The following is a 21983-nucleotide window of genomic DNA, read 5'->3' as shown; positions in this document are numbered from 1 at the left end:
CAATATAACACAATAAACTTTTTTTTTTTATCTTTCCATATCTATAAAATGAGTTTTCCAGCATTTTCCATTTTTTTATTCATTTTTTTCATCTTTACGCGGGGAATAACTTAGGAGCATATGAGGGAGGGAATAAAGAAGGAATAGCAAGAACTGCACAGGGAAGATGAAATGACATTCGACCATAACTAAAAAAAAAAATAAATAAATAAAATATACCAGCAAGCGAATGAGAGCACCTATCTAAAGCCGGCCACGTCACATTGCATCACCCACAACACAGCAAGTCTCCAAGGCACACTCAAAGAAAGTCCACACAATGCTTCCCTCGGCCGCGTCAGTCACAGGGTGCTGAGAGCTTCCCTACCACGAGTCTTGCTTCACTTCAACAGCGGCACAGCTTTCGTTTCAGTCCTGATAACACACACTGAAGTTGCTGATGCATGGTTTGATAGATCGTGAAGAATTTTTGAGGTGGTTTACAGTTTGACAGAAGGAAATTCATTGGTATTACATTAGTTTGCATGGGAGCAGTAATAGTAGACATAGTAGTAGTAGAACTGGCTGTTGTAGTAATAGAAAGTGTTTTTACAAATGGAGTGAGGGGATGAACTTTCCCAACAGCCCATTGCTCCTAACCTTATCAACTTTGCAATGCGTCAATGAACATGGCAGCCCCTTTGGTGTTGCCTGCAGGGTGTGATGCGCCCGCCGGCCACACGGGGCAGCACACACTCCCCGGGTGGTCAGTGCTGGGTGGCAAGGTCTCAATAACATACATCATCTGGACATCGCCACATACCACAACAGCAAGGACGTCAAATCTTATCCTCCTCCATTTCTCTCCCTCTCACACGCCTGTTCTCTCTCTCTCTCTCTCTTTCTCTCTCTGTCACTCTTGCTCTTTCACACCCCTCTCGTCTCTCACTCGCCATCTGCACCTTTTAGAAAAATACAAAATACAGATGTATCATAAGCCTGTCTGCACTGACCCTCAATTCACATTTCACGGTGCCTGGATACCTGCTATCACTCTGGAAAATATATAGAGAGAGAGATATACTGTATGTGTGTGTGTGTGTGTGTGTGTGTGTGTGTGTGAACTGAGGATAATGATAACGAGGAGCCCCTGGAGGCGGGAGAGGCCGGCCGTGCTGCAGCAGTGAATGTCCTGCCAACACACGGGTACTTGTGACAGCGAGCAATACGCCGCCCCGCGCCGCGCACAGCACAGCACAGCACCGCACCACCACCGCCACCACCACCACCACCACACCAGGGGGCAAAAATCAAGACGCTGTAACATGCTCTGTGTAATTATTGCAAAACAGGATGAGAAAAATAGGACTATTAAAATGTTCTGTACAGAAAGTCAATGTATATAATTAAAACTGTTATTCATAACAATGTAAAATATGAAATCTTACATTACAATAGAATCAATAGGGCCATTAAAGAATAATTTTCATGCCATAAAGCTAAAAAAAATAGATTAGGGTAAATTACAAACATTTTACATTGCTCATGCCTTGGGTGACAGGGAGCGGGAGCCCAAGTGTGCACGCACCACGATCAAGTTCATAAAACGAAATGATCAGCCGGAGGATGATGCTCGCGTCTCCCGCGTCCCGTGGCGGCCGAGGCGGCCCGGCGCGGCCCGGCGCGGCAGGAGTGGCTGCGGACGTCAGCGGGTGTCTGGAGAGGAGTGCGCGTGAGGTGTTCCGAGAAAACGGCATCGTCGGGCACAGGACGTGGAGAAACAAACATCACTGTTAACGAGGTTGTTTGCAGTAGTGGTAGTCTATACAACAGATTACACTATGTACAATAAATACAGCCGGAGTTCACCTTGATAGGTTCTACAATTTAAGCATCTAATTTACAGGATCTGCATCTACTTGCTGTCATCTATACAGAAATACACAGAAAATATTCACTTTGCTGGACTTTGTACATTTAAAAACATTCACCAATATATACAATCTACATTTACAATAGAGGTGCTGGTGTAAAAAAGTGTGGGCGCCCCGGGGCGCGCGGCCGACAGCTGCCCCGCGCCGGGGCGGGCGGCCACACCACCGCCTCCGTCCCTGACAACACTACCAGGAGACTCTCTCACTGGGGGAGGGTGCACTAACCACCCTGAATCACACATCATTGCATTCAGCTGTCCTCTGCGGCTACAGCTGTACTGACAATCCACAATGCTCAGCGCAGCACTAGTCTGTCTTAAGCAGCGTGCGGGAGACGTGGCCGCCGCACGCGTAACGTAATAGCCTACAGAGTCTGCAGTTCGCGAAGTAACCGTGGCTTGCCACTGGCTGAGATCTCAGGAGTTGAGGGTTTATCCACTACGAGCAAAGTTCTGGAAACAGGCTCCCAAGATGGACAGAGGACAAAACGTTCACATCAGCGCTGAGTCTTGATGCGTGCGGCGTTGCTTCCACAAAACTTGGCGCAGTGGTCAGGCAGAGGTGACTGGTACAGGAAAGCGGGTGGCGGCCGCCGCCGCCGCCGCCACCGTAGGAACGGAAGGAGACAGACAGTGTAAGAGAGAATGTTATTGCACTTATGTTTTCTAATACTGATACACACTGCCGTCTGGTCACAGCAACACTCCACCACTGCAACACACACACACACACTTGCTGCAGGGCACACCGCGCTTCACAAGCACTGCCACCACGCCTTCCTGTCAGCAAGGTACGCCGGACACTACTTCTCTTTGGACATTCTTCTTCTTTTGTTGGGAGTGTCTTCATTTGCTGCAACACAAACAATGCCTCATTAGTACAACACCACCACCACCACCACCAACACCATCACACAGGGGCCACCTCAACACTCACTGCTACACCTCATGTGCTACACATTACAGTAAAGATAGCAGAGGAGAATGCTGAATCACCACAAGACAGGTGACATCAGCACAACACTGGCTGCTTCAGTGCCTATCACTGACTCAAGTGGTGGACAAGAAGGGAGGGAAGCAGACAGGCATACAGACAGACAGAGGGGCAGGGAGGAGGGGGTTTTACTTACTTGTTGCTGTACTTCTGGTCTTCCTCCTGTTGCTGGCGTCCGGCTCTGACTGCTCGCTGTCTTTTCTGGTCTTGGCGCCCTGCAGGGGACTCTTGTCCTTGTCCTTGCACTGAGGACTCTTCTCCTTGGGCACCACCTTGGCCTCCTTCACCACCACACCAGGAGTCCTTTTGTCTTTTAATTGAGCATCTTTGTCCTTCACTGCCTCTTTTCTGTCCACTTCCTTATCCCGCGCCACCTCCTTCTCCCTGGCCGGCTCCTTGGCGGCGGCGGCGGCGGCTGCCCCGGTGGCCTTGTCCTTGCCATCCCGCACGGTGGCGGCGGCGGCGGCCACCTTGGAGGCCGCCAGCCCTGCCGGGCCGCGCTCCCTGGCCGGCTCAGGGGAGCGCTCCTTGGTGGGGCCGCGGTTGTTCTGGCGCGGCGTGCGACGCGTGGGTGTGGTGTCCCTCGGCGCACCGGTGGACTCCGCCGAGCTCTGCCGCTCCCTGCTGCGCGGCGCCTTGCAGGATGTGCGGCTGCTGCGCGACGACGGCCTGCGGGGAGGGACGCACTCAGCACACACTCACTCACTCACTCACTCACTCACTCACACACACACACACACACACACACACACACACAAAGAAGTGCTGGCATCAAGCAAAGCACTCAAGTGAAGGAAGAAATGTGTGATGGTAGCAGAACCACAAGTCATCATGTGTGGAGTCATGTACCCAGCAGCGCTGCCAATGCACCACCAAGCACTTCATACCCTGAGTGTGCTGGTGATAAGCAGCAGCAGCAGCAGCAGCATAAGCAGCAGCCAAGATGCACCACGTGGAGAAACGCACCATGATTAAAACACCTGACCTACTTGAAACCTTCTATCTAAAAACACACACACACACACACACACACACACTCACAAGCAAGCAACATCAACACGGGAAGATAAAACACTATCATCCACTCTCAGTCAGCAGAGAATTCCCGAGAAGAAAACGTCCCCAAAAACCTTGACTTTCGAGATAAGAGATAAAATACACGAAGAGACAGAGTTTATGTACAAGCACAGCCGGGCACTTACTACCCAAGCTCTCACTCTCACTCCCTTGCCTCGCACAACAAAAGCACTACCACAACATAAAATCAGTCACAAATATCACTTTTTACTTATTTCAACTTTTTTTTCCTGCCTCTCTCATCTCTTAATAGCGTTTGAGTCTCCTGTACAGTGTGGGCCACAAGTCAGACATCAACATATCAACATAACACAAGGGTTGGTGCAAGAAGCCATCAGGCCTACATGTGGCAGTCCCTGTATTAAACACACCTGCGTATTTCCACCTGTCACCATCCATACACTTATCAAAGCTCCCTGGAACCTGATTACTGAGTCTATTCCATTCATCCCCCACTCTATTTAAAAACCAGTTCCTTTTTATCTTTCTTAAATACACTTTTTTAAGCTTGAAACCATAAATTTCTTGTTCTATCCTGATTGACCCTGAAAATTTTTGCATGTCACCCTTGTTATGTCCCCTATCTATCTATCTATCTATCTGTCTATCTATCTATATATCCATCTATCTATCTATATGTTTGTCTATCTGTCTATCTATTTCTATCTATGTCTATCTGTCTATCTATCAATCTATCTATCTATCTGTCTGTCTGTCTGTCTGTCTGTCTGTCTATCTATAAATCTATCTGCTTATCTATCAATCTACCTGTCCATCTATCTGTCTGTGTGTCTGTCTATCTATCAATCAATCTGTCTATCTATCTATCTATCTGTCTTTATCCTGCCTTTCTATCTTAAATCCTTTCCTTGCTGATCACCTTTGGCCAGTCACATTTTATCATATATGAATGAAAACACACACACACACACACATTACAATTCAACAAATAGTAATGATAATAAGAGCATTATAAATAGAAAAATAATAATAATAATAATAATAATAATAATAATAATAATAATAATAATAATAATAATAATAATAATACGACAGGAACAATAATAACTAATAGAGAATAATAATGACAAGATTGACAAGAAAATAACAGAAATGAAAATAAAAATAATGATAATGACAGCAACAAGTGGAGTGAGGGTGGAGGGCTAACCTGGAGTCGTCGTCGTCCTCATTGGTGGAAGTGGATGCAGCAGAGGGGTTCCTCTTCTTGTTGATGCCTCCACCGCCGTCCAGAGAATCATCCTCAGAACTCTCGTCCTCATCTGGCACCACAGGAGGCAATGGTTAGAGCAGCACTGGGACACACACACACACACACACACACACTGGTATTTTGGTCTGCAACAGCTTGTGTTTTGTATGGTAGTGGTGAGTGAGTGAGTGAGTGCCTGACTGGTTGACCGAGAGACTGTTTGTTTGTTTGTTTGTTTGTTTCCCTGCAAGGTATACTAGTGTACTGTGATGCTTCTTGTATAGCAAAGTGTTTTTAAGGGAAAGTTTGATGAGTGTGTGTTTATGGATTGTTTAAAAGGCCACCTCCCGTCCCAGCAAAGTGGCCTCTACCCATCCCTGCCCTGCACCCCCCCCCAGCACCGCGCCACTCACCTGCGGCCTTGTCGGGGGGTTTCCTGCGGGTGGCCTTGGCGGCGGGCTCCTGGGTGTCCTCGTTGACGCTGGAGGCGTTGCTGCTCTCCGACTCGTGGCGGCGCCGCTTGGTGCCACGCGTGGCGGGGCTCACGCTGGGCCGCAGCACGGACACGGGGCTGGGCTTGCCCATGGACAGCATGCTGGCCGGACTCCTGCGGTCCACCTTGGGGCTGAGGTCCGCCCCAGGGCTGTTCACCTTGGGACTGGCCAGGCGGGCGCTCTGCCGGGTGCTGCGGGTGAGCCGCTTGTCGTCCGCCAGGCCGGGGTCTGAGGGGGGGATCTCGATGGAGAGCGCGTCAAACTTCTTGTCTTTGGCTTTGGGCTTTGCCGCGCACTCCTCCTTCTCCTTCTCCAAGCCCAGCGGGTCACCACCCTTGGGCTCTGGTCCACCCTCACAGTCCGACACTGCCTTGGACTCCTCCCGCTCCTTGTCCTCCGCATCGGACTCCACGTCCTTCTTGCGCTCCCTGTTGCCGTAGGTGTAGAGGGGCGGGTGCACCCTGAGGGGTGTGGGCTCCTCCCCCGTAGGGGACAGCACCTCGGGACTCTTGCAGGAGTCTGAGAGGTGGCCCTCGGTGGCGTCGGGCCTCGCCATCTCGCGCTGCAGCTCGCCAGGCTGCAGCAGCTTCACCTGTGGGGTGCTGGAGAAGCCCACAAAGTCCAGGTCCTCTGGGTCATCGCCGTTGGTGAGCGTGCTGGACACGATGGGCGTGGCGGCCGAGTTGGTGACAGAGGTGGCCATGGCCTGCGGGGAGGTGGTGAGGGTGGGGGCGGTGAGCTGAGCCTTGAGGAGGGAGGGGGGACTAGATTCCTCGGTCTTGTTCACCGAGAGCGTTTGTAGGAGGTGGCTGTTCTTGGCCCCGCCTGTCGCCATCACCACGGGCTTCACCGTCACCACCGTCATGCCGCCGATGCCGGACGTCACCTGCTGGCTCAGCTGGCCTTTGACGGGCGACACCACTACCTTGACGGCACTGGTGGTGGGAGCCATGGCACTGTTACCGGGCAGGGCCACTAGCCGAAAAGTTGTCCCTGGGGGGAGGTTGAGGGGCGTGCTCACCTGGCCCTGACTGCTGCCGGGCTTCAGGGTCACCACCTTGGGGCCCGTGGCCGACGACACCACGGCGGCGGTGGCGGTGGGCTGGGCACCGGCGGGGGAGGGGGTGGACGCTCCGCCGGCCAGCTCTGGGGGGCTGGACAGGATGGGCAGCTTGTCGATGGCCGGCAGGGACGCGGCCTGGATGGAGGAGGACGCCTGCGACGGGGCGCTGCTGGTGAGCGGCCTGGTGAGGGTGAAGGCCAGCAGGGAGGGCTTGGGCAGGGCCAGGGTGGTGGTGGCGGTGGGGGCGGTCATCTTTGGAGAGTGAGGCACTGTAGAAATCACCGAGATGCTCGACACCACCGGGGAGTGACTGGTGGTGGTGGTAGTGGAGGTGGTGGTGGCCGTGGTGGTGGTAGTGGTGGTGGTGGTGGTGGTGAGGGGGATGGTGGCAGGTGACATGGTGGTGGTGGTGATGGCGGTGAGGCTGGTGGTGGTGGTAGCAGTGGTGGTGGTGGCGGCGGTGGTGGTGGTGAGGGCATCTGGACTGGTGGTGGTGTGACTAGAGGGTGTGGCGAAGGAACACAGGGTGGGGGAGGAGGTGGGAGGGGGCAGGGAGGGGATGGTGGAGGTGGAGGGTGCCAGGATAGTGCTGAGTGCCTGGCTCTGTGGCACTGGCAACGACACACAGCTGGCGGGCGGCAAGGAGACTGAGTAAGTGGAGAAGGACACAAGTGGACTCTGATGTGGAGAAGTGGAGCAGGAAAGTGGAATGGATGAGATGGCAACAGATGGCGAGTTCAGTGATAACATGGTAGTGATGGCGGTGGAGGCGGACATGGCAGGGATGGAGGAGATGGAGGTGGAGGGGGACAGGACCGTGGAAGGAGTGGAGGAGACAGGCATGGAGGTGATGGTGGTTGTGGTGGTGATAGTGGTGGTGGACTGCAAAGTGGAGAGGGAGGATGAAGGCTGAGGTGATGAGTTTGGACATGTAGTGAAGATGGAGGAGGAGGAGATGACAGGGGAGGAGGAAGAGAAAGAGGAGGAGGAGGTGGAGGAAGAGAAGACAGTGGATGATGGTGATAATGATGATGAAAGTGGTGATGAACAAGATAGTGAAGTAGAGAGAACTGACACTAGAGATGATGAAGGGGAGGAGAAGGAAGATGATAAAGGAGAAGAGGAGGAGGAGGAAGAGGAGGAGGAAGAGGAGGAGGAGGAGGTGACAGTAGGCAATGACTCATTAAGTGGAAGAAGGGAAGAGAGAGGAAGAGAGGAATAGGTCATTGCAGGAAGAGACATTGTGGAGGAAGATACAGAGGAGGTGGAGGAAGGGATGGGAGCCGTAGAAGTGGAGGAAGAGGAAGAGGAGGAAGTGGAAGAGGATACAGAAGTACAGGAAGCTGAGGAAACAGAAGAAGACAAGGAGGAGGAGGGGGTAGTGAAGGTGGAGGAGTTGGTGGTGGAGGTGGTGGAGAAGGAGGAGGAGGAAGGGATGGAGGAAGTGGAGACAACAGAGATGGAGGGGGTGGAAAAGGTGGTGGTGGTGGTGGTAGTGGCGGTGGTACTAGTAATAGTTGCTGTAGTAGTGGAGGTGGAAGAGGAGGAAGAGGAGGAGGGGGTGGAGGACACAGTAGTAGTTGTGGATTTAGTGGGTGACATGGTGGTGGTGGCTATTGAGGTGGAGGTGGAGGAGGAAGTGGAGGAGATGGAATTGGAGGTGGAGGTGGAGGTGGAGGAGGAGGACAAGGAGGAGGAGGACGAGGACGAGGACGAGGAGGAGGAGGAGGAGGAGGAGGAGGAGGAGGAGGAGGAGGAGGAGGAGGAGGTGATGATGGATGAAGATGGCAAGGAGGAGGACGAAGAGGGCAAGGAGGAAGTGGTGGTGACAGAGGAGGAGGTGGTGGAAGAAGACAAGAAGGAGGAGGAGGAGGAGGAGGAGGAGGAGGGTATGGAGGGGGCCATGGTGGTGGTGGTGCAGGTGGTGGTGGCAGGCTCACTCTCCTCCGCCTTGGGTGTCAGCAGGGGCGCGGCACACCCCCCCTCCCCCTCCCTGGGTATCGTGGGGGCCTTGGCTGGACTAGTGGAGTCTCCCGTGGGTCTGGACACTTTTTCTTCCACTTTCATGGGAGAAGGGGAGGGTTTCTCTTCCTCTTCCTTCTTTATGGGTTTACTGTCACTGTCCCCCAGAGATTCACACACCCCCAGGCTGCCGCTGCCGCCGCCGCCACACTTTGTGCTCGCCGCGCCGCCCACACCCGCGTCCTCCACCTCCATGGGTTCAGTCTTTACCTGGACTTGAGCACTCGCCTCGGGTTCCACACTATGACCCCCGGCGTGGTTCTGCGCCGTGCCCGCCGCACCGCCGCCACTCCCGCCGCCACTGGTGCCGCTGCCGCCGCCCCCCGGTGCCTCCTGCTTGGGCACGGGCTTATCACTTGAGCTTTTCTCCGGGAACGCCTCGCACTCCTTGTCGTCGCGGCGGGTGGGGCTCTGGTCGCTCTGGTTTGGACTTTTCTCGGACAGAGCGTCCATGGACTCGATGCCGGAGTCCTCCCCACCCTGGCCGCTCCCGTGCTCGCCCTTGGGGGTCCCGTCCGGACTCTCCACCTCACCCTTAGTCAAGATGACGTTTCCGGGAAATTCTGGAGCCTTCGCCTGTTCTAACATCTTGGTCTGCTCAGGTTCCACTTTAACACTAGTATCACAGCTGTTTGATGAATTAACACTTGAAGTAAGTGGTTCTTTACTCTCACTTTTGTCATCACTCTTCACCTCATGCTTCACCTTGTCTGGAGTGTCTGTGACTTTGGGTTCCACTTTGACTCCAGAGGTGCTGTTTGTACTCTCACACTGAGAAGACACAGGCACTGTAGTTGAACTGTCTATGGAGTTGAAGCGTCTCAGGAGGTCGTGCACGCTGCTGGGGTGGGGGTCAGTCTTTTTGGTGGTGCTCTGGGAGCTCTTCAGCGCCTCCTGCAGGGCCTTGCGGTCATTCACGTCCAGGTGCGTCACCCGCCCCACCTTGGTCACCTCGCTCTTGCTGCCCTTGGGCGCTGCGCGCTCCCCCTCGCCGCTCGCCTTGCTGAAGCTCAGCGTCTCGTTCTTGGTCACGCTGTGGATGGTGATGTCCGAGTTGGCCTTGAGGCTGGCCAGGTCCGTGCAGATGGTGTGCTTGGCCAAGTCCAGCTTCTTGACGCCCTTGTCGGCAGGATCTTCATGACGGGAGGAAGGCAACTTCTCCGGTGAGTGTGACACTTTGTTGATCATCACTGAGTAGTTCAGGTACTTGGGGATGCTGCCTATACCTGCAACGACACTCTCTGTTAGGGACTGCTACACACACACACACACACACACTTCAGTTACTTGGGGGATGTTACCTAAACCTGCAATGACACTCTAGGACTGCCTCTCTCTCACACACACACACACACACACACACACACACACACACACACACACACACACACACACACACACACACACACACACACACACACACACACACACACACACACAGTCTAGAGGTAAGAGTGGGAGGACAGGCTGGTGTGGTGCCAACCAGAGTGAGGTGTATGCTGCAGGGTGTGTCGTTGCCTGGGAGAGGCTGAGACACAGCCACCTGTCAGCCAGCACTACCAACACCCAGCACACACCACCACCAGCTACTCTAAGATGTGAATATATTGTTTACTTGTAGTACCTGAGGTGTACTTGGTGGGTGTCAGCAGTGCTCCTACTGCTGCTGCTCAATCTGTCTGCTCTAACAGAGTGTACACTCTCACACACACACACACACACACACACACACACACACACACACACACACACACACACACACACACACATTACCTGTCCTCCCAGGATTCAAGAACTGCACAAATGACTGGCTGTGAAACCAACTAGAAAACCGACCACCTTAAGCCTACGCCAGCACAGCACTGCGGCGCCACACCCGGCCCAGCACACTGTGCGGTGCTGGGCCAGAGTGGCACCACCCCTACCTTCAGGAAGGTCCTTCTTGAGGGACTCCAGGGTGTGTGTCTCCCCAGAGCCCTTCTTCTTGATTGTCAGCTTGCTACTGCCTGGTCCATCCAACTGCTGCTGCTGTGGCTGCTGTGTCTGCTGCTGCTGCTGCTGCTGCTGCTGCTGCTGCTGCTGCTGCTGTTGCTGCGGCTGCTGCTGCGGCTGCTGCTGCTGTGGTTGTGACTGCTGCAACTGCACGTGTTGCAGCTGAGGCTGTGACGGCTGCTGTGGCGTGGTGGGAGTGGGGGCAGGGGTGGCGGTGGTGGTGGCCTGCTGGTTGTGCTGGCGCAGGCGTCCCAGCACCAGCTTCCCCCCGTGGGTGAGGTCGCCGTTCATGAGGCTGGCCAGGTTGTTGGCTGGGTGCAGGCGACTCAGGCTGTCGGTGGCCTTCTCCACCTCACTCTTGGCCTCCACCTTGCAGGTGGTCACCTCGCTGCCCCGCTTCTCCAGCTCGGCCTTGATGGCATCACTGGCCAGTTGGGTGCCCTGCGTGGGGGGCGTGGCAGATGCAGCGGGGCCCACGCTGGCCGGAGGCTGGGCGGCAGAGGGCGATGAGGCCGACGTGGACGAGGTGGCGGTGGAGGAGGCAGAAGAGGAGGTGGAAGAGAAGGAGGAGGAGGGGTTGATGTGCGGCTGCTGGGTGTGGAGGGCAGCCACCCGGGTGATGCTGGGCGGCAGGGTCTCCAGGATTTTGTGACTAGCTATCTCACCCACACTGTTCAAGTCCCCGACCTTCCTGCCAGACGCCTTGGCCTTCAGTCTGGGCTTGAACTTGTTCTCCCCCTTGGACACCCTGGAGGCCTCCGCCTTGCCCAGGGGCAGGCGGCCGTCCTCCTGGGCCTTGGGGGCCTTGAGCCGGCTCTCGATGCCCTCCCTGAACTTCACCTTGATGGGCGCCTGCTCCTCCTCCATGTCCACCTTCAACTTCCTGGCGTCCAGGATCTTCAGGATGGTAGTGCCCTCCTCGCTGCTGCCGCCGCTGCTGCCCTTTTCCTTGCCACTCTTGATCTTGAGGCCCCTCACCTTGCCGCCGCCACCGCCACTGCCGCCGCCCTCGCCGTCTGACTCGCTGGTGCGGGTCTTGCTGCGGTAGCTGCGTCGCTTGTTGGTCTTGTCCTCCTTGGCAGCCTCCTTGTCCGGCCCTCGGGCGGCGTCGCCATCACCGATGGGGTTCACTATCACCGCCTGCTTTGATTTCAACTTGATGTGCAGCTTGGGCACCCGGCGCTCCACGGCCCCCTGTGCCCCCAGGCAGGAGTTGGCCGCTGCCGCCGCTGCCTCCTTGCGCTCGCCCTTCCTGGGCTTAGTGACAAAGGTGGCCTGGGCCACGGGCTCCCTGCCGATGGTCAGCTTCAGCTTGATGGGCTCGGTGGCACCGGGGCCACCACCCACCATGCTGTTCTCTGTGGTGGCAGGGCTGGCAGCGCGGTCATGCACCTTGGGCCGGTCCGGGGCGGGGGTGGCCTTCTTGGAGTCCATGGTGGTGGCGGACAGCCGGGAGGCCTCCGAGTCGGACTGGTCAGTCTCCTTCTTGGAGGTGGCGCTGGCGCTGGACTCGTCATCGGAGGCCAGGGAGTTGCAGCGTGGCTCCTCCGCGGCGGGGGACGGCGGCCGCGCCTCAGGCTCCGAGTCGGAGCTCTCGCTGGGCCGGGGCTCCAGCAGCCCCGTGTTGGGATTGATGAGGTACTGGCTCTCCTTGCCCCCCGAGGTGTGCTGGGGCGAGGAGGCCGGTGCCGCGCGGGGCTCCCCGGCCGGGCTGGGTCGCACAGGGCTCTGCACGGGCAGCTTGGGTTGGAGTGCAGTGGGGCTGGGATTCAGGGGCGCGGAGCGCTGGTCAGTGGCGTAGGGCAGGCGGGGCCCGGGTGGCGGGGGCGGCTGCCCCGTGGCCTGGGGGTGCTGCTGCAGGCCGCCACTGACACTGTTGGGGAGGCGGGGGTGGGGTGCCACGGTGCTGGTGATGACGGAGCCGCCGGAGTACACCTGCTGGTGGGTCTGCACCACGTCCTTGCTCCGGCCCCCGTACGCGGCATTGAAGGGGGCCGGCAGCGACGCAGTGACCGCTGTGCTGTATGGGGCGGAGGTGTGGGGCGGGGGGGAGATGGCCGGCACGGCGGGGAGAGGTAGGTTGGCAATGGGGGTGTGGGGCAGGGAGTCGGAGGACGGGGTGGAGGTGGTGGAGCGGGAGGAGGGGGATGCGGGGGCAGGGGAGCCGTGTGGGGAGCCGGCCAGCACCCCCTTGGCCCCGGGCTGGTGGTCGGGCTGCCGCAGCAGGTCCACCAGCAGGGGGCTGCTCTTGAGCACACTGCCGCCTGTCCGTGGGCTGGCCTTCACTGGGGGGCCGTGCACTGAGCGGTTGTTCACTGTGTGGGTCACTGGCACTGGGTAGCTACCACTAACAGGCTGATTTGAACTGGCTTGCACAACAGAAGGCAACACTTGGGGGCCGGGCGGGGCCACGGCCGCCGCCCCGCCCGCCGGGCCCGCCACGTACTGGGTCCCGTTAAGCTGCGGCGGCAGCGGCGGGGGTGGCCTCTGCCCGTGCGCCATCACTGCTGGGGCGCGCATGGGAGAGGGCTCCATGTTGGGGTAGGGGGGCGGGGGATTGTAGACGGGGCGCTGGGGCGGGGCAGGCACCACGTGCCCCATAGGGGGCTGCACTGGGGGTGCCTGGGGGTGCTGCAGCTCTCGGATGGTCTGCACACGGTTCATGCTCCCAAAGGGGTATGGCGCCTTGACCGGGGCCATGGGGCGCGGCACCAGGGCCATGCCATCCCCTGGGGGCACCAGCACCCCCGGGCTGCGGAATGCCGAGGCAGCGGCCATGTCCGGGGCGTGGCTGGGCCCCGGCATGAGCCCCGCCCCGCCCAGCGCCGTGGTGACAGACCGCGCCACGCTGGACGTGCCGGCGCCGTCGCTGCTGCCGCCGTCTGTCCGCAGCACGATCTCCGTCGACTCATTGTTGGGGCCGGCCACCTTCAGCGAGATGACCTGCAACACACCGCAGCTCACCACCACACCAATACACACCAGGGGAGGGCCACCACCAGGAGAGGGGCACTACCAGGAGGGAGGCACACACCACACACAAAACACAAACAAATAAACCAACACAACAAGAGAGAGAGAGAGAGAGAGAGAGAGAGAGAGAGAGAGAGAGAGAGAGAGAGAGAGAGAGAGAGAGAGAGAGAGAGAGAGAGAGAGAGAGAGAGAGAGAGAGAGAGAGAGAGAGAGAGAGAGAGAGAGATATTCATTCACACAACAAGTACCCAACAGTCACAGCCCAGATACAACTCCCCCCCCCTCCCCCCAGTGAATGAGGCACCCTACATGTAACGAGGGCCTCACCTGGTCGCCCTCCACCTGCACAGAGAGGATGCCCAGCTGGCGAAGGGCCTGGTCCACCCGCCTGGGCCAGCTGGTGGAGGCGGATGGCAGCTTCGCGGGGGATGGAGAAGGTCACGCGGACACTGTTCCACGGCTCCACCTTTCTGACGAACCAGGTGGAATCTGTGGAGGGAAGTGGAGTAGTATAATAGGTGGATGGATGGTGTGTTTGTATGTTGGTTTTCTGGTCCACTGGAAGGTTACTGTATGTATGTGGTAATAGTAATTGTGGTAGTAGTAGTAGTAGTAGTAGTAGTAGTAGTAGTAGTAGTAGTAGTAGTAGTAGTAGTAGTAGTAGTAGTAGTAGTTGTATTCATTTAATCTAGCATACAATGATGAAAAAATGAAGAGAGAGAGAGAGAGAGAGAGAGAGAGAGAGAGAGAGAGAGAGAGAGAGAGAGAGAGAGAGAGAGAGAGAGAGAGAGAGAGAGAGAGAGAGAGAGAGAGAGAGAGAGAGAGAGAGAGAGAGAGAGAGAGAGGAAACATCAAGAAAGAAGATAAATAAAACAGATATGAAAGAAAAAAAAACAAAGGAAATAGAAAAGAGAGAGAGAGAGAGAGAGAGAGAGAGAGAGAGAGAGAGAGAGAGAGAGAGAGAGAGAGAGAGAGAGAGAGAGAGAGAGAGAGAGAGAGAGAGAGAGAGAGAGAGAGAGAGAGAGAGAGAGAGAGAGAGATAAACAAATGACAAGAAAGGAAAAAAAAAAACTGATAAAACGAGAGAAAGAAAAACACAGAAAAAGACAAAGAAACAAACCAACGCAAAACAACAAAAACACAAAACAAGTAAACAAAACAGACACACAGACACACACACCCGTCACACAGACACACCCGCCACACACTTACCACTACAGGTGACATGCTTGAGGGCGTGAACGAGGCAGGTTAACTTCTTCGGGAGGTCTGGGTCACAGATATGGCCCTCACAGGTAAGGACAGCCTCGATCAGCTCTTCCCGCCCACCCCCTCCACACCTGCCTCCCCCGTCACTACCCCCATCCATGTCTGCTGCAAGGAAATACATGGTTTGAATCACGCATGTATAAATTCACTGGTTATTTCAGTAAATGTGAATAAAAGTCATATTTGTGTTGACTTACAAGGAAACACACAGCCTGAATCCTACATGTATAAAATCACTAGTTTTTTTTCAGTAAGTGCAAAAAAGAAGTTGTGTTTATGTTTAATTGAAGGGAAATACAGTTTAAGTCATACAATATATAAAAGTACATCATATTTCCTTTTATTCTTTAAGTATGAGGGGGCACCAGCCAAAGACAACAAAATTCAGAGCTTTACTGACATATTAGAGGCTAGAATATTTGTACAGTCATCCTTCATTATCCACAGGGCTCAGGTAACAGACACACCTGTGCAAATCCATGAAAATTAGTGTCCCTTATTGAGAACGCCCTTGAACCCCCCAAAGCTATGGTGAAATAAAGAAAAACTACAAGTACATGATTGCAAATGCTAAATTTATCGAATGACTAAAAGAATAAGGGAAATTAAAGTAATGGGCACTGGCACTCTGATTGCCAGTTATTGTCATTTGCAGTTGACGGAATCCACAGGGAAGTGAAGCTGTGGAAACTGAAATCGTAGGGAGGACCGGTGGCTGTTTTTTGTGGAAGAATAAGTATATTTTATGTTGCCTCTCATCCACACACTGAAAAACTTATATTCGTACTGAATCACACACTCGTTCCTACCTGCACAAGATCAGATTAAGCTTAGGCGAAATGGCGTTTTAGGTACAGCGTTTCAAGAGTCATTTCCAAGCTACTTTTTGTCTGAACTCTGTCAAAACTTCGCTCTCTGTGAGTCAGAAAGCCAGCCCACGTGTGATTTGCCAGCCTGGTTTATAGAAAGCCACCTGGTACACCTTTCCCTAATTGCCAATCACCCTGAGATCCTTTCACTTGTTCTGCAGCCACATCCAATCTTTAAAGTGTGAAGGAATTGCAAAAATGTGTTCCCTTCATTGCCAACTTTTCTGTGGACGCCTGTAAACACTTCACGCATTGCTTCTCCTGCTGCCAACTGTGTCGTGTCGCATTGGAAAGGTTGGCATCACTTTTATTATTATTTTGTGGCGCCAGTATGATACAGAGATAGGCAGATCATCATTACTACTACTTTCATTACTATAACTGGTACTAAACTGTATCTAGAGTCCACATAAGTGAGTGAATAAATGTTTTTTTTTTTCACATTTCACTCAAGTACAGAAGTTGTAAGCAAATATGAAGTGTTCCCCTTATTCTGAAATGCTCTGCTCTCTCACAACTGTTTCCAAAGGCCACAGAGATGGTTAGCCAGGTTCTTATGAGTGTTTCTCTGGCTTGCAATGTAGAAATCTTGTTAATCTGTCACTGGAACCGTAAAAACACCCTTGAAAACATGTGTCACTTCAACTACAGCCTTTGGAAAGTAGAGGTGAAAACAGGCAACATAACCAAACTTTCCAACTTAAATCTGCCACTGGAACCATAAAAACACCCTTGAAAACATGTGTCACTTCAACTACAGCCTTTGGAAAGTAGAGGTTAAAACAGGCAACATAACCAAATTTTCCAACTTAAATCTGCCACTGGAACCATAAAAACACCCTTGAAAACATGCGTCACTTTAACTAGAACCTTTGGAAAGTCATGGAGGTGAAAACAGACAACGTAACCCAACTTTCAACTTAAATCTGCCACTGGAACCATAAAAACACCCTTAAAAACATGCATCACTTCAACTACACCCTTTGGAAAGTCGTGGAGGTGAAAACAGACAACGTAACCTAACTTTCAACTTAAATCTGCCACTGGAACCATAAAAACACCCTTAAAAACATGCATCACTTCAACTACACCCTTTGGAAAGTCATGGAGCTGGAAACAGACCAAAAACCTCTGACCACATCAACATAACCCAACTTTCCAACCTAAATCTGCCACTGGAACCATAAAAACACCTTTTAAAAACCCACATCATTTCAACTGCCCATCTGACACTCTCCTTTGAAAGTATACTAAAAAAAAAAAAACCCATACACTCTTAGGAAAGGTGAATATACCCTACCACACACCCTAAATACACCCTACATGTGATTAAAGAGCTTGGAAATAACCCTTTGCAAGTATTGTTATGAAAAGAGATTAAGAATATTGCAGACAGTAGTAGTAGTAGTAGTAGTAGTAGTAGTAGTAGTAGTAGTAGTAGTAGTAGTAGTAGCACTAAAATTAGGAACATAACAAAAACAAACAAATAAAATGAATGAATGAAAGAATTAATGAATGAACTGCACTGTTGTTGTTGTTGTTGTTGTTGTTGTTGTTGTTTTTGTTTGTTTGTCTGTCTGTCTGTTTGTTTGTTCATCCTGCCAAACCACAATAACAGTAGTAGTAGTAATAGTAGTAGTAGTAGTAGTAGTAGTAGTAGTAGTAGTAGTAGTAGTAATATATCATCCTAATTCCTTCATATGACCAAGATTTTCACCTCACCCTAACTATGTCTTTTTCCATATCACCCTAGAGATTCTAAACATACTCTCATCACCCTAAATTTTACCACAATCTTTTCCAACCTAAATCTTACACTATCACCCTTTCACCTTCCTCTCCCAACTCTCACTGGACTCTCCCTTGTGCTCTCACCCTTCCTTGCCATCTCTTACAATTAGGGTGTAGGCAACTGAGTCCCTGATATGGTGCCAGGGTGTCTATTGTGTACAAGTGTCAAGGTCAAGGCTGCGAATGTGGCTAGGGATACATCACCCTGTAACTCCTTTTGTGTCACCCTATCACCCTTGCTTAATGCTTCTATATAATATTAAATAGGGTGTTATGGGTTATAATAGCCTTGGAGATTTGCCTGTCTTGGCTTTCACCCTATCAGCTTTAAACATCACATGCACCTTAGTCACCCTATTACAGCCCTTATAGATAGCTCAAATAGTGTGCCTGCAGTATATTCCTCACCCTAAACACTATACAAGACTTGTCACTCACCCTGTTCATCTTTAAACACCCTCACATACACCCTACTCATCCCATCACCCTATTTTGGGGTCAAAACATTGATACATGCAAAATTAGGATGATTTTAAGTATTCTCCTCACCCTAACAGCTATGCAAATCCTATACATTCACCCTAACCTTGTTTCCCATCACCCTGTAAAGCCAGTCACCCTAACAATCATTCTAAATCTGCCATCCTCTACTTAGGGTGTCTGGGAACTTAAAACACTCACCATACAATGTTAGCTAGGGTGAATATATCCTACCACTCACCCTAAATTAATGGCTACACCCTTGCACCCTATCTGCAAATAATATGCTTGTAATTTCTGTATTCTTGCACTACACACACCCTGCCAACACCCTTGCTAATAATAATGAACATGATCTATTGACTTACTTCTCACCCTAAAATGATCATAAATCCAGGAGGGTGTGTGGAGGTTGGCAGTCACCCTAAACTGCCTCCCATGAAACATAAACACTAAAAAAAGTATCAAAAAACTTCATGTGCACCCTAGTCACCCTACCATTGGTTTTCTAGAACACATTCACCCTAATGAAAGCACCACTCACCCTAATTTGCCTTTCTGAACACATACACCCTACAATAGCCCCAGAACTTTGAGCAGGGTGCATAATAGGGTGTTTAGTCACTGACACACCCTAGCAGTCTTCCACCAACTACTACAAACACCCTACGTATCCCATGCACCCTTAACTACCCTTAAAACCTTGTATAGGCTGCAGAACTAAATAATTCACTCTATTAATATCACTAGGGTGTAACTTAATCACCCTAGCAAATTCTCACAGTCAGATTTAGGGTGTGCATGGACTACCCCTCACCTTAACATGAAATAAAAGCCTAAGATATGAATTCAACACCCTATCACACCCTATTATGCCAAAAAGACAATGGGTAAGGTGACATGAGACAGCTATTCACCCTAGCAACAAATTCTTGTGTAGGGTGCATGCAGTGTCCAATGCACCCTGTCAGTACTAAAGGTATTTGAATAGGGTGACAAAAACTGAACACTATCATGACAATAGGGTGCAGACTAGGGTGTCCTAAGGTAAAAATTTCACCCTATCATAACAGTGAGCGTGTCAGAAGCTAAACCATCACCCTATCTTATCAAAAAACTTCAGATTAGGGAGTCCATGACCTAACTCACCCTAATCTAACAACAGGGTGACAACTAAGGTATCCAATGACAAGACTTCACCCTAACATGGAAAAAAAAGGTGTAGATCAGTGTCACCCTATTCTGAAAAGTTCAGAATAGGGTGTGCAGAAATAGTCACCTTAACCTGATCAAATAAGCTGGAATAGTGTGTGGAGCTGTAAAATCACCCTATCTTGAGGACAGAAAAAATAGGGTGATGTATGGTAGTCACCCTATTCTAAAACTAAAGTCAAGAGAAGGGTGTGGAATGCTAGACTCACCCTACAGTCTAGATTAGGGTGAGCAAACATAGACTGTCACCCTAATTTAATAAAATGGTCTTGATTAGAGTGAATAAAGATGAACTGTCACCCTACTCTAATTACAAGATCCAGAAAAGGATGTCTATCTGTAGAAAGTCACCCTAATTTATAAATATGAAGTGCAAAGATAGACTGTCACCCTAACTTTGTAAAATGAGCTAGATTTGGGTGAGCCAAGATACACTGTCACCCTATTCTGATTACAAGATCCAGAATAGGGTGTCTAACAGTGGAAAGTCACCCTATTATAGACAAAATAGGCAGATGAGCTAGATTAGAGTCAGCCAAGGTAGACTGTCACCCTACCCTGATAAAAAAAAATATCCAGAGTAAGGTTTTGGAAGTAGAAAATCACCCTAATGCAACAACAAACTCTTTAAAATAGGGTGCAAACATCTAGTCACCCTATTGTAAACCTAATATAACATTTGCCAAGCTAGACACTCACCCTATCCTAACGACAAAGACTAGAATAGGGTGTCCAAACCTAAATGTTTCCTTAAATAGGGTGACAATGGCAATGCATTCATCCTAACTTCAGATCACACTCACCCTGACAGCTTGGCATGGAGTCAGTCACCCTAACCTATCCTAACCACCTAAATGTTCATAACTAGGGTGACAAGGGTGTTGAAAACTGATACTAACCTTCACCCTGACTTAAAATAGATAGCTAGGGTGACTCTTAGACCATACATTCACCCTATAACAAAACTAACATCACAGAAGCCTCATTTTCTTTAACAGGGTGACTGATAAGGGACATATATTCACCCTAACCTGACCTGACATGTGTAGGGTGTTGGTCAGTCACACTAACCTAACCCAAAATCAGATACCCTAATATTTGTCCAACTAGGGTGATAAAGCAAGGGCAGAGCATTCACCCTAATTTAAAATAACAAGAATAAGGTGTTAAAGTCACCCTAACCTAACCTAACCTAAATTCTATTGCTACAAAACCCTAATATTCCCTAGCTAGGGTGACAAGGACAGGCCATTCACCCTAAGCTAACACAACAAAAAGCACGGTGTTAATCACTCACCCTAATCTAACCTACCCAATAATCTGACTTTAACAAACCCTAACTTTCCATAACTAGGGTGACAAAGGCGAGACATTCACCCTAACCCAACAACACACTAAACAGGATGTCATAATCAAAACAAACAAATTAATGACACAAACAGGGTGACAAAACACACACAGATCACCCTGCCAACACACACAGCTCTGGTAGGGTGAACACTCACCCTTTCAGCTTGGCATCAAAATCCACAGCTGAAGACACCCTAACAGTCACCCTAACGCTCCCTGCCTCTCCCACAACCACCAGTGAGGGGAGAGGAGAGATTAGGGTGAATTTAGGGTGACAGAAGGGTGACACATCCCAGGAAACACCACACTTTGACCCACAGTGTTTCTACGTCACCCTAGGTGGAGTTACACCCTCGCACACCCCCAAAAGCCAACACAGGGTGACATATTAGGGTGAGAGTGATCCCACAGCACGCCACACTTCACACTAACTTCCCTACAACACCCTCCGCCGGGAGACACCCTAGCACTCACCCTACCGCCCAGACAACCGGCCGGGAGAGGTGAAAAGCTAGGGTGAGAGTAGGGTGACACGTAGCAACACACACAGCCTAGCACACTTGACGGCGCTTGTACCACACCCTGGGAAGCATAGCACACAGGCAGTCACCCTCGCACCCTAGCACACGAGAAGCCGGAGGGTGAGAGTAGGGTGAGAGCAGGGTGAGAGGTGAGACACACACCCTAGCACACACCAGTGGCGGAGAATCATGCCTTACACACCATGGGGGGGGCCGCGGGGGTGAGCAGGAGGGTGAAAATAGGGTGTCCTAGGGTGCTTCTCCTCACAGCACCTTATTTGAGGGATTTCCACGCGGCATTGGGCACTTCGGCAGGGTGAGGCGGTCCGGCACACCCCAGCGGCACTCCCAGCACTGGCACTCACGCGGCGGGGCAGAAAAGGCGAGAATTTTCAGCTTCAAATTTAGTTACGAATGCCAAGCTAGCCTCTTCCCTCGCTGCACCATTTTGTATTTGGCCTTTTTTCACTCAACTCGCCATGTTTCTCGCCATTTTAAGCTCCCCACTGGTTCCCGGGGTGCTGAACTCGCCTCCCCGGTGGTTAATTCTTGCGCAGTTTACCTGGTGTAGCGGTAAATCCGGGCATAAGTGTGAAATATTACAGACTCCATTAAACAATAACATTCGCCGCCATTTGCAAAGTCTTGTTTACGCATGCGCTGATCAATCTGGGAAGGTGCCCCGCTGCGTCCCTTTCCCCGCCACCCAATATCTATATCTCACTATTCTCGCCCTCTCCACCACCAAAAC

At 51.8% G+C, this 21983-nt stretch overlaps 1 protein-coding gene across 1 annotated transcript; it reads right to left on the bottom strand.

Moving 5' to 3' along the window:
* Positions 1-1367: 1367 nt before the first annotated feature.
* Positions 1368-21888, bottom strand: LOC135094007 (serine-rich adhesin for platelets-like). Its single transcript, XM_063993708.1, is given in 9 exon segments — positions 1368-2765; positions 3043-3575; positions 5155-5266; positions 5610-10001; positions 10701-13710; positions 14068-14115; positions 14117-14229; positions 14953-15114; positions 21795-21888. Coding segments are annotated over 9 exon segments (8445 nt in total). The 5' UTR covers positions 21820-21888; the 3' UTR covers positions 1368-2715.
* Positions 21889-21983: the final 95 nt, after the last annotated feature.

The sequence above is a fragment of the Scylla paramamosain genome, chromosome 44 (assembly GCF_035594125.1).
Source record: "Scylla paramamosain isolate STU-SP2022 chromosome 44, ASM3559412v1, whole genome shotgun sequence".
Lineage (NCBI taxonomy): Eukaryota > Metazoa > Arthropoda > Malacostraca > Decapoda > Portunidae > Scylla > Scylla paramamosain.
The sequence above is the reverse complement of the archived record's forward strand: the minus strand, read 5'-3'. Positions and strand labels throughout refer to the sequence as shown.